This window comes from Coturnix japonica, chromosome 9, assembly GCF_001577835.2.
Source record: "Coturnix japonica isolate 7356 chromosome 9, Coturnix japonica 2.1, whole genome shotgun sequence".
Classification (NCBI taxonomy): domain Eukaryota; kingdom Metazoa; phylum Chordata; class Aves; order Galliformes; family Phasianidae; genus Coturnix; species Coturnix japonica.
In genome coordinates, this window is record NC_029524.1 from 12608779 (window position 1) to 12626242 (window position 17464).

The 17464-nt window shown below is 43.7% G+C and overlaps 1 protein-coding gene across 14 annotated transcripts in view; it reads right to left on the reverse strand.

Annotated features, from left to right (window-relative positions):
• LPP (LIM domain containing preferred translocation partner in lipoma) overlaps nucleotides 1-17464 on the reverse strand; it is a 306103-nt gene that overhangs the window by 176009 nt on the left and 112630 nt on the right. For 13 of the 14 annotated variants that reach the window (XM_032446707.1, XM_015871615.2, XM_015871622.2 and 10 more), the window contains one exon: nucleotides 838-947. In XM_032446707.1, the coding sequence (XP_032302598.1) occupies nucleotides 838-947 (110 nt within the window). The remainder of the gene's footprint in view (nucleotides 1-837; nucleotides 948-17464) is intronic. The other variant, XM_032446708.1, reaches the window with a different exon arrangement.

The following is a 17464-nucleotide window of genomic DNA, read 5'->3' on the forward strand; positions in this document are numbered from 1 at the left end:
CCCACTGCAGGAATATGCTTGGACATTGTGGTAGCATCTGAATGCTTTGCTACAGGCAAAAGATCACAGGAAGCCCTCCAGAAAGAGATCTCCTCCCTCCCCAGAGTTCATTCCCCAGACATAGGTTGGCAGCCACAGCCTTCTTTTTGCTCAGCTAACAAACTAAACTCTTCTGGTTGCCAGTGACAAGATCGCAACTCCTTGCTCCTGGATCACCCTGACCACCTCTCTCTGTGATCTGAACACAGCTTTCCTGACCTAGCACAGCAGGACCAGCACACCAGGTGAGCCTGTTATGTCTGCACAAAGGTGTCCAAGCCTTCCCACCCACACGGCACAAGCCATCACATCATAGAAGTTTTGCTTTCATCCACATGGCCAATCTAGAAGATCCAACCCAGCAAAAGCAGAGTTCCAATGACATCACTGGAGTCTGAGCCAGGGATTATTTGCTTCATTTAATTTTAGGCATCTTAACAAAGCACTTTTAGGATCAGATTACTGCCCTAAAGTCTCTCCACAGTCAGTGGAAGGAGATGGCCCTTCCAAAAAAACAATTCATTCTGGGAAGATTTCACCCCCATCCACTATCACAAGGGCAGAATGCAATTAGTTTTCTAATTCAGGCTGGATGGGAAAAATCCTTTAATAGCCCAGTAAGTTTTGAATGGAAATATTCCCTACTTGGGAAACAGAACTTGCTAATGCTGACTTGGTCGTTCCTGACACGTTGTTTCAAACCACCGAACTTTGCCACCTAGTTTTATTATCATATGTTTATTTCCATAATCCTTTTGAATTAGTTCTGTGCTCCCAATAAGACTGTTGTCTTCTTACCTGCACGTTGAAAGCAACATCATCCAGAGGGGGCGGTGGGGGGAAGGCACCTTGTGATGTGATATTCCCGAGGTCATCAACAGGAGGTGGAGGTGGAGGAAGGAAGTCTCCTAGGACAGAGAATCAAGAGAACTTACTTAGGCTTATCACAGAGCACCAGCATTTCCCCATATTATTTCAGAGCATCTTTCTGCTGCCCAGAAGGAAAGCAGGCACACTGAGAGGGCGAGGAGGATGGACCAGGTCCTTGATGATTGGGCCAAGGATGCAACACTCACAGCTGTGCCTCTATGGCAGTAAACACATCATTTAAACACTACCTACTCAGCTGTACCCTTCACTGCTGCAGATGGCTATGATGGCTCAGTAATGTTTGCAGACTACTTAGTGGTTCTCAGACCCCAGCAGAACCACAGGTGACTTGCCACACCGCCTGAAGGCAGCAGCATGCAGCTCCACACACCAAAGTTCACATCTCATTTAAAGCTGCTGCAGGTGGCTGAAGAACTTGGACTAATGAATACCCCACATCCAGTGGAGTCCTCCAGGGGATCCATCCTGCAATGGATCCCACCCAATTCAGTCCCCTCCTCTGCTAGATGACGCCAGCAATTTGGTCATTAAGACTACCAGATGCTGACTGCAAGCAAGGACTCCCTGCTGAAGAGGACACTCGGAGGGCTGGACATGGAGAACCAAGCACAGTTCCAACATACTACTAGTTTAACAGCAGCTGGAGCCATGAGAGCCAATATCTTCTTCTCTGTCATAGAGCCTGAGAGACCTTCGTGTTTGGCCAGCTTAAAAATGAAGTTCTTCATCTCGCCTCCTGCATCTCTGCTGCTGGCAGGCAGCCACGCTCTTTGCGTTTCTCTTTCCTATAGGGACCTCATACCTTCACATAATGAACTGCTGGGAAATTCACAGGCTCTTCTCAAGTGACAACAGCCAAGTAAGCGGTGGGCCAGTTGCAAACTCAGAAGCACCCATCTCTTTCAACCCCCTTTCACATGTGACTGATGCATAAAATATCTCCACTATAAACTTGCATTGTCTTAAGATACTGAAGGTGCCGATGCAAATACAAAGCAGCACACCATGAAGCCAGGAAAGACCTCTCCCAGAGACCTTCAGAGCAGCATGGGCAGCAGGACAGCAGGCTCTGAAAGCACTTCCCAAAGACGGAACATGGGGAGCTACCTCTAATTTGGACCACTTTGGTGTATTTTTATTCCTTCTCCTAAAGCTTTATGCTGCAAGCAAAGCTGTTTACTGCAGGTTCTCCTGCGTGCATTTGCAACAGAAGCTCAAGGTAAGTGAATCAAAATGTGGTTATTCCAAGTGTCTTGGTGCTGTGGCTTTTGGAGGGTTTTAACCCTTTCTGCGAGGAAATGGACTCCCTGTTGACCCCCCACATCTTGATGCAGCATTTTCCTGCCTCCCATTGCATCCCCAGCACCATCCCCAGTGACCAAGCAGCAGTTCCAATTCCTTGCTCTGGATAGGGCTGCCAAAAAGGGTTGTTGGACGCGTAGGGCTGAGCTTCACAGGGCATGGGCAGCAGGAGCACCTTTCAGCTCTTTGCCATGGGAAGAAGGACGCGTTGCAGCCCTGGGAAGCTTTTCTGTTCTATTTATTTCAAACCTCCTGAATCTGTGAGCTTTCTGAAAGGCACCAACCCCCTCTAGAACTTTCAGGGATCTTATTTCCCAGGAAATCAATTTCTTCCCAGTTTTAAGTGAGCATGGCAAGAACAACAACCCACACCAAAAACTCTGGAATCCCTAAGAAAAAACTGTCCTAAATACAGATGCACCAAGACAGTTTGAAAACAACACATTGAAAACTAATTTAAGACAACCATGTTGCTCCAATACACAAAACCCTATGAAACCTACTGGCTTGTGAAATTATAGAGTTCAAGACCGATTTACACACACACAAAAAAGCACAATGACATCTGCAGTATCTTCTCTTTGCTCTAGAATGAATCCAGCCTTCTATTTCAAATCATCTGAAATACAATACGGAGTAAAAACAAAAGGAATAAGTATTTTGAAATGATCAACTTCAGTGTTTCGTGCTAAAAATGCTGCCATGCTGGAACTCTAAGCAAACTTTTTTTCCTTTGCTTTGAAAATGAACCTTCAGCAAACCAATGCGATTTTGCAAACAAATTCATCTCCAGCGGATATGCACTTCCCTGAGAAGGCACTTTAGATGATGTTTCTCCGGTTAGACCCAGCTCCAAAGCCTCAGACTCATCTTCCTGCCAAGCCCTGCCAAGCCACGCTCCTTCATTACAACCCTCCAAGTATCCTAAATCTAGGTAGAGAACGGGGCGAAGGGGATGAGATAGGGGAAAGGGCAGGGTTTGTGCGTAAACAGAAGGCTGAGAGGGAAAACAACAACTGTTGTAACAAATTCAAAACAAATATCATTTTGCCCCTTTGGAAGGGCTGTTCCTCCCAAAGGAAAAAATATTGGCAAGATATTTCAGAAAAAAAGAGCAAAAGGACAGAAACAAAGAGAAGAGCCCTTTTTTCAGAGCTTGGAAGACAACTCTTTCCTTGGAGCAGGAGGCAGCTGGCTGTCCGCACCCCAGCCCTACAGCTGGCTCTGCTCCCCTAAAAGGCAGCCGGGAAGGTTTCAGGCTCAGGAGTAGAAAGCAGATGTGTGATGAACTGGAGGGACCTTGCAGATGTTTGGCCTTTTCCTGTGAACAGACGGACTTCTCCCTCACAGCTTCAGTTATTTATTCCACCACTGCACTCCCCTCTTTCCCACACACAGCCATAGAACCCAATGAGCTCAAGGAGAAACTTCTCTGAAACTGAAGAGGGAAAGCTGTTACTGTATTATTATTGGCACTGCTGTGAATCTCCCTCAGGCAGAGAAAGAAGCATCCAAAGACCATAAAACTCGGGTCCTGAACAGTGCAGTGTTAGATGACATGTGGAAGAAACAGGTCTTCAGTTCAGGAAGGAAAGGAGGAAAAATCTTAAAGAAAGCTCACGCTCCATCTCAGTGGTGTCATAGAATCCTAGAATCATTAAGGTTGGTAAAGACCTCAAGGATCACCAATGCCCAATGCCCTCTGGGTACCTGTACCAGCTGATGTACACCCTCTCCAATGCAGCAAGCACCTTTCTCACTCACAGGCAAACCTCTCAGTGCATCAGCACACAGTGTTTTGAGCATGATCAGGCATCACTGCCTTAAGTCTTTGTTTTCAGGGAGATGGATCTGCCAGTCAGCAAATGGATTGCAGCACAGTAATTGCCTCCCCCATTGACTGACACAGTTGTTTAGGCATCAAGATTTGCAGCTTTGAAACTTCTAGACATGAAGATGATCTCACATGTTCCCATTTGGGGGGAAAACCCTCAGAAACACAAAATAGCAAAACATCATATTTTTCCCTGAAACAATAACTTAACGACATCTATCAACCAACAAAACAGGATTCACACTGGTGCTCTCAGATCCCTGACATCTGAAGAAGATTGCCCAGATGGTTTTCATTTTTCTTCCTCCAAATGAAAACAACCCTTTATCATCATTGCCGACTCTGAGGACAGTTCAGAATTGGTTCGAATCACCTGAAAAACCGAGCAGAGTCAGAGAGTCAGAGAGTCAGAGAGCAGATCACAAACAGTGATGGAGCAACCCCCACCGACGTGTTTCTCTTCTGATCCAAACAAATTGCCTTCTGGAAAGCACTGAGCAGATGCAGTCATTTTCCATTGCCTGGTCAAGTATTTAACTTCTACTGCAGAAAACCAACGGTAGCAATTTGTGGGTGATCCATGGTAAAATGATTAACATTTACACTTAGAACCTAATTCATCTAGAGCTGGGCTGAAATCCCTTTGACTGAGCTCACCTGGAATTCCTCCCCACACCCACAACAACCACTGTAAAGTCCTGCAGCACACTGACCTATCCCAAAGTGCTCCTGAAAATTTCATCTTGCAGAAGTGACACTGCTCAATAGTTAAATGTAGGCTGGTGACCCTCAGGTGTGAACATGCAACCTACTTTGCATCCTCTCACTCATTACATTTCCCATAATGTCCATTTTCCTGTAACATCTTTATTTAGCACCTATCACAGTGCAAATGATGCTCTGTGCTGGCAGATCCTTTGTGAGATCACGTCACGGGTGGTCACTGACAGCACATCATTGCAGGTCAAGCCATGACACAGCAGCTATGCAACTGACCTATACATACACCACATTCATGGCCCATCCCTAAAATAAAGCCAATCCAAAGCATTGTTTTAAACTACCCCTTTCTTACCCATCACTAGCTCTATCATTTGAATGACTTTTAAACTACTTTAATAAGCAGGGGGAGGAAAAAAAAGAAGAAAAAAAAGAAAAAAAATAACACCCCCCACCAGCTAATCTTACAGCATTAAAAAACGAATACTGAATCTGTCACGTAGTTGCACTAAAAATTTACTTCCCCACCTGCAAGCTGAAATATTGCTTTTATGGATTTATATTGTATTAAAAGGTCACTGGCTGTTTAAGTCTTAAACAGTTTTAATCATTCTAAAAGTCTCTTAACGGTAAGAAAAGGAAGCTCAGAACAAACAGCAGCAGGGATTCTAATTAAAAGGGCCAATTCATCTAATTTTATTTGGGGTTAATTATTCAGGATTCACTCTCTGATGTGTAAGGAATAGCAATTAGTAATTTTAGTGATTTGAGGAACATTGGAGGTGTAATCAGTTAAAATGAGTGAGTGTTTACAACACAAGATGTTGAATTAGTTTCTCCCAGCTGGAGAACAGGAACATTAGTCCCCTACAGTTCAGGACTATGAATCGCAGTCCTGCTTAAAATATTCTCTTCAAATAAAAGAAACAAATGCCAACAATCATCTGCTAATTCTGTTTACTACACTGTAAGTCAGTCGGCTACGTGTGCCATGGCGGCTCATGTTCCTCACCTCAGCCTCCATCCCCTCGCCCAACTGCCCAACCCTTGGGATGAGCCAGAATCAATTCCCCAGCATTCCTCCCATCTGCACAACTTCAGCGTGGCTATCAGCCTCCCGTCACGCAGCCCTTTACTGAAGCTTGCTGAGATAATGAAAAGAAGCAGCCTGTGAAACTTTCAAATGTTAATTAACTTCTGTGTTTAAATATACAGAGGAAAAATGACCGTGCGATTAACTCAAAACCTCCAGGTACAATTCCTCCTACGAACTCAAACCCAAAATAGCTCTGCTGGAATCACTTTGGATTTCTTCCAGCCGTACTAGAGCCAGAAAAAAATCACTAGAGCTTGCAGGTGGGGACAGAGGAGCGCATGGGCAAGTGCCAGCACAGAGATCCAAACACGGCCATGCTGATGTTTGGGTCTGAGCAGGGACGGGAGCACCAAAGCTGTTTTATTCACCTCTCAGAGGTAACTGGAGTTTATCAGCATCACGTCCTCCACTGGGACCAAAGCTGGAGCCCTGGGCATGGCCTGGAAGGTTTCACCAGTGGGAAAATCCCCCCTCATTTCTGGTTCACGTTAGAACTCATTGACCTCCCTCGCAAATACCCGCAAAGGCAGTACTTAGTTCACAAATAGGAAACAAGGGCTCAGTTCCCCAACTTATGCAAAACTTCAGCTGCTTCGCCACGCTGGATGCCCATTGTGAAAACATCGCTTATTTGATGTGGTTACCTTGGCTTGTCCATGAACCCTGCCCAGCAAAAGGCAAGTGATGTCCCAAGGCCTCTGTGCTCCCAGTGCTCATAGAGTTGGGAAAAAGCTAGTTAGCATTCCTTTATCCACATCCTACACACAGTGATCTTGCAATATGCAGCGCTAAGTATCAGTAACTTCTAACATCTTTACAAGGCTGCATTTTGGTTCTTCTACTTATTTTTTCTGCATGACTGTGGTGATGAAGCATTCTTGCTAATGTCTCATGTCAGCCTCTTCGCAATAGAGATCTATTGGTTTTTCCAAACTTAATGATTCTATGATTCTATGAAAATGCTAATTAAAATCTAAGCTAAAATGGAGGCAAGAAGAATAGTCATAGAATTAATTGAGAAGGATTAAGCGCCACTCTTTGCTATAGATTTTGGACATATCACTTTAACCCCACTGTGCCGTGAGCATGCATAGCCTTCCTTTGCCTTCTCTCTCCACCAAGTGTATGTGGAAGGAGAGCCTGACTTGGTCTGTGCAGTAATTAGTATGATGAGACCCCACTTTGAGCTGCAGCTGCTCAGGTCAAATAAACAGGGGCAAAAGTAGTTCCAAATGATTTTAGAAAATGACAGAAAACAGGCTGCGGAGATGGAAGGATTTCAACACAAACAACTGGAAATATGCTGGAGATCAGGGCATCTAAGTCAGAAGAGCAAACTCCATCCCCAGATGAGAATCGCATCACATTCCCACATACACCCTCTGCTTCCGAAGAGCAAAAGCTCCATGAAGCAGCTCAGCAAGAGAAGTGTGGTATTACTCAGAACAAAACCGAAAATGGTTATCTGTTTGTTTATTAGATTATGGTGTTAAACTCATTTGTTCATCGCTAAGAGCTCCTGACGACAGTTGACAAAGGCATTTATTTACTAAAGGAGGCTGTTGTGAAGGAGTCCTAAAAATGAGTTATATCACTGGCTGTAGATTGCTCTCTCTCTGGCTGTTGTGACATGCTATAACGAAAACAATTCTTATTTTTTTTTCGACACAAAGCACCACAGGTCATCACAGCTTTCTCCCAGTTGAGGAAGATGGGGACAGCATCCTTTCTTATCACCAACCAGGCCCTCCCTTTGCCAAGTGATGACATAGAAAACACTGCACAGATCAGGAAAACCATCTCCCAGAGCTCCTGACTGCCAGGGGACTTCCTCCAGCTTCAGAAGCTAACGCCAGCAGTTTTTAAGCAATCTCAGACTTATCTTTTGCTTCTAATTGCCTTTGTTTTGTTGTGTGTTGTTTTCCCACTTTGAGGGTGACTGTCAGAGGAAACTCAATGTGCTGCTGCCTTGGCTTGAATGTCAGAGCCAGCAGTGGCCCATGCTGCATGACATCTGGATCCATCCTGCCAGCCCAGCATGCAATAGACAGAGACAACAAAACCCCTGCTGCAGCTGGAGCATCTCCTTCGATGACGGGGTCCACCATCCTGCAGGGCATCCCCTTCTCAGAGCCTGCTGGCTGCCTTGGTAGACTGGAACAGAACCACCCAGTGAAAAATTGCATGTACAGCTCTCATAGATAAACTGAACAAGAAAATGTAAGCTGATTTCCAAACTGGCTCTTGCAGTTCCTCCTGTCCATGTGTAACTCTTAGAAACATCCACACTTCCAGACTAAAGCAGAACACATGTCTTTATCAGATATGTCACTGTTTCCAGCAATATGAACAGCATGGGCTTTCTTTCTTTCTTCTGTTGCAATTAATCAGTGCTATTGGGAAGCAGAAAAGCTATCTAGATTTTCTTCATGCTATAGTTTTCTTTCTCATTCACCAAGTATAATGCTTGAATATAAAATTACATCCTTAATCCTTGAAGATTATGCAAGATAAAATCAAATGTTGGACAAACAGAATTAATTTCTGTTTTCTTCTTTCCAAGTAACTAGCGCTCAAAATATCCATATATAAATGTAGACTCTTATTTCTATATAAATACGTACAGATTCACATATATATTTACATATAGTGATGGTGGTCTTTGTGGATGAAGTTTGGTTCCTTTTGCTGCTATCTGCTGTTAACGTTTCGCATGATCTAGCCAGATCACGGAAGAGAAATGGGATTATGACAAAACAAAGAATAATGGAGGTATCAGGGGATGCTTTACATCTTCTCCACAGTACTTTCGAATAGCATGGAAAGCAGAAGGGAAAACATGATGCAGGCTCTCTTCTCTGAGGTGAACTTCACCCTAAAACACTGATCCACAAGCTTTCCTGACCAGTGAACATTATCCAGCATCTCAAAGTTATTATACACATTTATATGTGCAGTTATCATCACGTTCTAAGCAGAAATGCTTTAAAATTTACCATTTTTGCATAATTCAGCAAAGGAACTGAGCTTCCCTTACACTGGCCTCCTGGCAGCTCAGAGACCCCTAAGTTAGGAAGCAACTTGCTGAGCTGACTTTTTAAGTACTTACATTTATGTTTTCTATAGCCCACAAAATCCAAGTACCCCCTTAACTCACTCTACTCTTTGTAAGTACCTGTATTGGTTTTGGGGGAAAAACTTTCGTCTTGCATTCCCTGCAAAGACAATCATGATATTGCAGTTATTTGAACTTCTGACCATTCCGAGAAAGCAGTCAATTCCACAGGCAGTTTTGCTGTGACTGAGCATAAGGTGCCCCCCTTCCAGACAACAAGTCCTAAGGTCTGGCAGCAGCCAGAGGAAACAGCAGAAACCAAGAAGGGGGCCCTTGCAGTGCAACACACCACACCAAAAGCAGGGTCAATTATCTGGTGGAGAGAAACCTGGGTGAGATTAATTTCAGCTTGAGTTAAAACTTTTATCTATCACCAAGGCTGCAGAAAATGAATTACTGAAATATTTGTGGACGTTGTTAAAAGGAAAAATGTGAAAGAAAATTAAAATCTTCTGCACAGATTGTGGTTTTCTTGGAAAGGCCAGAGATTGTATTCTTGTTGAAAATGTTGTGGGGAAAAAAAGAAAGATAAGCCGTAGTAACAAACTGCTCGAGCTTCAAGGCTGGACTTCTGGGATCTTCACTCTGAGGTCCGGTTTTCCCTCAGAGCTGCAACTTGGACAACTCTGGACAAAGAATTAAATTGAGTTAGGTGAGGAATTTCTCATCGTTTTCTTTCTATCCCAGTCTTACTGCAGGAAAGCACAAATCCATTCATTTTCAGATTGGTGACTGATCTTTATTCCAAATCCAAACTTATTCGTAACCTCTAAGAAAAGAGCTTAAAAGGATATATTGTTTGAATGTGCGCTCAGAGAACAAGAGAAGAGTCTTCCAAAGTGACTGCCTTACAGTTTCATGTAGCTCTTTCAAAGGCTCTTTCCTAGAGGAATTAAATAATCATAGTTGGCTTCTTTGATGAAAGACACCTCAGTGAGGAATACCTTATTTAATGAGAAAACAGAACATTTAGGTACTGGGGCTGCAAAGAAAATGTGAAGTAATCAAAAACACACTTAAGAATTATCTGAAATCAGCCAATATTAATCTACAGAATGTAGATTCGACGTATTTAGTATCTGAAAACGCTAACATAACAAAGCTTTAAAATCCAATACCACATCTAGGAAAAGCTTAGATGTGGCTGAGGAAGATCACATAAGAAACAGTGCTCTCTGTTTTCAAGAGACTGATGGATTTACTCTAAGCCCTTATCAGGTCACATATATATCACGTCATGTCATGGTGATTAGCATCTCTCTTGATTAAAATCTTTAATTCCGGTGGATTTAGATGGCTGCTTTGAGAGCCATCAGATGAGAGCCCAAGGCTGGATGTGAGCACCAGCACAGAACAGTGTGCTGTGATCTCAGCGTTGATATCTACCTTCACTTCTGGAAACACTGCAGCTAAGATCACCTGGCCAAGATGGGAAAACTAAGGTGTGCTTCAGGTCAGCCAGCAACATTTTCCAAAGCAATAGTTCTGCACTTATCAGGAGGAAGAAGATAAAATCTACTTTGGCTCCCCTTTACTATATATTTAACAGTTGCAAGAGAAAAATCAGATGACTGCTTAAAGCCTGGGATGATGCATGCCATCTTCAAGCTATTCTTGAGTGAAATGTTTAATGTTTCATGTGGTTTGGAAATGGCTTAAATTCCCTGCTGAATTTTTCATGCCCGTACACAATTTAGTCTTTATCAAAAATTCTCCTTCAATTATGTACTCTGCAGAAAATGCAGAAATTCTTCTGAAGGATTCTGGGTGATGCAGAAAGTTGCACTGGTACAGCTTCTTTTTTCCCCCTCTTTTTTTGTTTGCTGCTTTTCCACTGGGGTTTGCACAAAATATCCCTCCTCAGATATGCCCACTGCAGCTATGCGCACTTCACTATTTGTGTGAATCACAGAAAATCACCACCACTTTCTCTCTCCATGCCTGTATTTTAATGGAGGGGAATAGGAAGACAGAAGAACCCTGAAAGAGGGGAAAAAAGGTTGCAAACTTCTGTATGGACCCTGCATTTCGGCATGACACAGAGGGTATTATAAGACAGCTTTGTGCATTAAAGACATCCCCATGAATTCATAGCTGCCCTCCAGTGCCCTGTGTGCCAAGCAGGATGTGCTAAAGGCACCAACTTGGGTTGTTTTGTTCTCTGAACACCTCCACTTTGCTGAGCCTACATCCCCCAGGCTTCTAGAAATATTAACATAAGTCACATGCAAATATTATGTTAAAGGAACTATCCCATAGTTCTATTTCTGGAGATTCATCTCAAAAAAAAAAATAAAATAAGCTTCCCTAAAATACGGGAACAGGACCTATATAATCTCTTCATAAAAGAAATACACTTCTATGCTTCGAAAATCATGAGTAAACAGTTCAGACTTCCTTTTATACCGTAAGATTTCCTTCCCATAAGTCGCAAGATATATTGCCTCAAGGGGAAAGCAGCTTTAAGAAGAGGAAGCTACGTGTGCCAGAATTGTTCTCTTCCATTATTTGCAACATCCTTTCTCCCTCCCATTGTTTTAATAGTTTTGGTCACCAAAGTACCTGCAGCAAAACACCAAACCCCTCAGCACAACATCTCTCTGCCAAGAACCCCAAACAACCTCTGCTCCTCCTGAATCTCACAAAACATATGCTTTCTGCACACACTCCCTATAAAGTTCTGATAGGAAAATGGCTTTGCTAATAGGCTTCCTTTCTGCTGTTCCCACCGGAACAACACTTGAGGAACGGATGTCTCACCAGTAATCTCCCACTTACATGTATTTTTGAGAACTTTGTTGAATAGAAGGGTGAGGAGGGTGGCAGGAGGAAGAAGGAAGAGAACACATTTGGTAATACCCAGCTTCAGAGCATGGAAAGAACAAATCTGATGTCTGAAGTCCCTACATGTGACCCAGAGAAATGTTCCACTTGCACGTGCTCACGTGCAGCATAGACTCAGTTACACACATCAGTTCAAGCACATGCTTAAATGAGACGTCCCATGGGGCCTTACAAAGCATGCATCAAATTGGGCACTCCTTGAAATGCTTTGCTAGGCAAAACAATCAGTTTATGTACTTTCCCCAAAGCCTCTGCTGAAATGAGGCTGAATGGCTGCACTAGTTCATCCCTGGAGATTCCCAGTTCTTCCCCAAAGCATTCGTTTACTGGGATGTCACTCTTGTACATTCAGCTGTGGAGAATCAGTATGGGTTTTGTGGTTTGGTCTGGAATGGAGTTAATTTTCTCCATGCAGGCTCATATGATACCATGCTTTGGATTTTTGATTAGGATATCACTGATAAGACAGCAATGTTTCAGCTGTTGCACAGCAGTGCTTGCACAGAGCCAGAGGCCTTTCTGCTTCTTGAGGGACATGGGTTAGTGAGTATGGTGGTGACAGGTTGATGATTGGATTAAATGATCTTAGTGGTCTTTTCCAGCCTTGATGATACTATGATTCTCTTGCCACCCTACCAGAGAGGAGCTGGAGATGCACGAGGAGCTGGGGATGCACAATGAGCTGGAGGAGATACAGCCAGGACACCAACCCAGACTGACCAAAGGGGGAACATTCAGAGCAACAACATCTGTCTTAACCTCCAGGAATGAGAAAGTGGGACCCGGGAATCTGCCTGATAGAAATGATAGCATTACCAGTGATAACAGGACCACAAATTCCCTCCACTAATCCACTCCATGCACCCGAGCAGGGTCCCCGCCATCTCTTAAATAAGATGAATAATCTCTCCAAATTCAAGCAGAGGAGAATCCAGGGTTCCCCCAAAGCAAAAACGACTTCATTTCAGACAATAGGAATCTGCTGCTAGAAGGCCTGAATGGAGCTGCTAAAAACAAGCAAATATTCCCAGTCTTTCTGCACTCCCTCCCTGAAGTGAAATGATCAAGAGGATTAATTTTAGAGTATGCACAGTTTTAATGTGAAAAAACTCAAGCTGCATCTCAGCTTTTAAGCAAAGACCAGATGGAAAGTCTATCATTAGAAATGCCAAAGGGAGAACACACTCAAAGTTCGCTCCAGGATGGAAAGGTCAATTCTAGTCATCCTTGTTTTAAATGTTCTCAGAAGCACTCAAGCTTTTGTAATAACATGGTTTTCTTTCAGTTTATCATCTTGATTTCCTTCAAAATAAAATAATAAAAAGAAAGCTCCAAAAGAAAACAAAACCCACCAAACAGTACTAAAGGAAGGTGCCAACTCTCTTTTTTTCTTCTACACAGCAAAAGAATTGTTAAATGTTTAATGAATTATTGTTTAGATGACGAGAAATGCCACAAAGATGATCTGCTGATCCCAGACAGGGTTGTTTACTTAGAACTTCTCAGCTTCATTCGTGTCAGTGAAGCCTGTGAAGATGTGCCTGGTTCATCAGGTCCCAGTGTTGATGAAGAACACGTTGAACTGATGGGATACAGACCAGGTGAAACTTCAGTGCAACAACCTAAACCCCCAGCACCAAGTGTATTCCACCCGGGCAATGTAAACACACTAGCCCATGTATGTCCCAACTACTACTGCTTACAAGGTCTGAGAAGCTCAGTGCAGAGAAGGCTGGATATTTGGAATAAAATATTCTCTGAAGGTGTGGAGAGGCACTGGCACAGGCTGCCCTGGGATGTGTGGGAGTCACCATCCATGGAGGTGTTCAAGAACCATGGAGATGTGGTACAAAGGAACATGGGTTAGAGGGCAATGTTGGTGTTAGGTGGACAGTGGGACTCAATGATCTTAGAGGTCTTTTACAAATTTTCCCCCCATTAAAATAAGCCCACAGCTGAAGTACATCTCTGTCCCAATGCAGATTAACCCTGATGAACTGGAACTGGCTAAAGCTGAAAGGGTTTTCTCCTTGCAGGCAGTGCCTTTTCTCAGCTGTACGGAGCCAACCCTGACAAGAAGGATCTGGCTACAGTCAGTTTGTCTTTGAGCATAAATAACAACCTTATTCACAAGGTCCAGACAGCTGCATTTATGGAAAACCACTCGGAGGAGCCATTGCTGACCAAACTTTGCAGCAACTGGGCTGCTCAAATGCCTGAAGGAAACGTCACCTTGTGGCACTGCTGAGCAAGAGACAATAAAACACAAGACTTTGTTCTTGAATACCATGCTAAAATTCTGGGGCTCACAAAGAAATGCTTTGTGATTTATCAGCAAACAGTGATCATTCCATATAAAATAATTAACACAGGGGAAGCACAGAACGCTCCAAGATCTCTTCAGAAACCTTACTTAAAACGCACCCCCATTTTAATCATTTATGATTTGCATGAGAGAAGAAAACAAAAAGGTTAAGAACTCTGAGGTGATCAAACCTTCCCTCATCCCCACGAATAGACATTCTCTGCCCTCCAACAGACTTGACTAATCATTTTTCTAAGTAGCCAAAAGGTTTTGCAATTAAATGCTTATTTATATGAGAAGCATCTTCCTGCTGTCTCTGATGCCTCATGAGTTTTATGGCTCCTCTCAAAGAGCTTTCATTGCTCTGGGCATGACAAAGCCAAATCTGCTACAAGAGAAAGTTCCATCCCAGCGACAGCCCGAGTTCCCAGAACCTTCATCACTGCTCACAGCAAGAAAGGAGGAGAAAAATAAATGAGAAAGGGAGACTTTGACTGCCAAGATCTGAGCCACTTTGCTGGGCAAATCGGGTAGCAAAACATCTCTGGATGCAGCATGAACTGAGCTGAGCATATTGGGGCAGGTACATGGGGATTAGATAAATGGAGCCTCACAATTCCTGTCCAGAAGACCCATGTTTGTGGTGACAACTGAGCTTTCGGCCGCCAAAATGTGACCTTTCGGTCCTGACATTTAGGCCCTGATTTTCCAACTTGCGTTCCCTCCGCCTCCAGTTTCACAGGTGGAATTCATAGCATTTTAGTTTCCAAACAGTTGGCAGTGTACACAAAACACAACCCCATGCCTTATCTGACTGGTTCCTAAAATGGAATATTCTTGCTCTGGAGGCCCATCCTATGCCATGAGGGTCGGTCAGCTTACAGGAGGTACTGGACATGCCGTATCTATGGGTAAAACCAATGCGACAGCCGAAAGCTCATCGCTCAAAATAGTCACTGCGATGCTAAATTTTTCTCTTTTATTTATTTCCCCACCACAGTTACACAACACATTCCTGACGGGGCAAAAGGGATAATTAGCAAGAGCACTTTTAGACACATGCAAGCAGGGAGCGCCAAGCTTGTGAGTGAGCACTGTCACATGAGAAGAGAGAAGATAATAGTCTTCCCATCTGAGGAATAATCAGGAAAATGGAGCCACCATTAGTTTGTCTCAGGAACGTGTCTGGAAAGCACCAAATACACAGAAGAGGGGTGCAGTGGTTCAGCAGTTATTCAAGAAGACTAACAGTGACTGTAGGGAAGAAGAGCTCAGCTGTAATCATGCATCGCAGCTCTCACCTTGGGTCAGCTGCCAAGTTTGAAGCATTTTCTGTCTGGCCAACGAGGGCAGTTTACAGGCATGGAGAAGTATTTTAAATATCGGAGGTTTCAGGCTCAGCCAAACCAATCAGTTCCTCTGAAAGACCCTAATGAGGGAAGTGAGCAATCCAACAAAACTTAGAGATGCAATGGCTGGAGACCCACCGTTCCAACCTCCTGCTTCTTGGGGGGTCATTTCCCCCTATCGAAGGACACGTCTTGCTCCTACAAACACACACTGAGTGCTGATGTGCTAGGAGAAGTCAGTCAAGCATTCCCACATTATAAATCCAACAGCCTTTTCTGCTGTAGAGGAGGATTACAGGCTTACATTCTGCAGGACCACTGTTGGCAGGGAAAATGGGATCAAATGAATTTAATCCAAACTTAAGGCATAAGAATAAAGAGCCTCATTGAATGGATTAAGCAGGAGACGAACATACTGTAGCACCTCATACATTACCTGTTACGACTGTGTGGTCTCACATCCATGTTGACAGTGGAAGAGATGCAGGCCAGCTGTGATTTTACCTGGGTCATGCTTTTTTCACGTGTTCCCTTGTCTGTATAAATTCATTTTTACGTAAGACAGCTGTGTCAAACCTCAGCTCCCAATGCAATTTTCCTTCTACACTTGCAGAATGAATTTAGGCCCCGTGTTCCCTTGGGCATCACACAAAGAATTACAAAATGGTTTGGTATGTGCCCAAATGGAGCACAAAAAAATCGGTGCAAACAGTGGTGTCAAAAAGCACAAGGACTCAATTACAAAATCAAGATCTATGAGAATCTCAGTCCCAGGACAGTGAAGGGTGGTTATCAGGAACATTTTGTCTGTTTGTCACCTGGGGCCATTTGATGAGCCCATTACTGAGAAGAAACACCATTTACCACAAGTTTTGAGGCCTACGCTTCGCTTCATCCTCCAGCAGATCTCCATCCCTTCAACTCTGACAAGACACAGGGTAAGCCTAAGCAACAGGGAGTCAGTTTTCAAGGAGTTTAATTGCACAGCAGTTCTAAAAGCCAATAGAGAATTAATCATTTTGCAGAAGTTGAGCTCTCTGCCTGCGGGGCTGCTTAACTGTGTTGAGGAAGTGCATGGTGTTGACTTCCCAAACTAGTCACCGTTGCAAGTCCCCGATGGTATTTATAGAGTTGGGGGAAAATTTCCAGGAAACAACGCTTACTGGCACTCCCAAAAATAGCAAAGGAAACTCTTCAATTACTAAACTTTTAAGGAAGAAAGTCTTTCTTCTTCGTGACAAGACACCAAAGCAGCAACCTCTATGATCTGCTTGTGAGCGGTTACAATTAATATTGTTCCTTATCTCACTTTTCCCTGACAGCAGTAGAAGTTACTCCTAAGCTATTAATTCTGTACAGCTGCAAGGTTGCTTTTTTCTCCTTTCTCTCCTACTGATTATTTCCAGGATAAGATGCTGAAGTCAGCCCCATCTCAGGAAACTTCAGCAGTTCTCTCCTGCAACATGTCTGCAATACAACCCATAGGCTGAGCCTGAGCTCCCACATGTGTGCTTGAGCAAAGTCATTACCAACAGCAGCACAACCACAGCTGTCCCAAACCATCACCTGACTGCCCAGGACCCTGATCTGGGGGAATGTTTGTAGTGTTCATCAAACTGCACCAATCTGCAGGTTAACCTGCTACTGGAATCCAATCCCACACAGGGGTGAGCAAATCCCCGTGCACAACCTGGACATGTCTTGGGGTCAAAAAGCAGACAAAAGCATAGGAAAGGCACAGACTGGTGGCTGGATGAGTCACAAAAGGTATCTGCTCTCTTCTACACATGCAACAGCTTCTGCATGCCTCCTCAGAGCCAGGAATTAAGCCAGGGTTTCTGAAACATTTTCACCCCTCATTAGCTTCAATGATGCAACTGCAAAACTGGAAGAGATTTGACCATCTTAACCTCACCACTAAACACACATGGATTTATGCTGCTGTTTGGCGGGGCCAAGAAGGCCATCC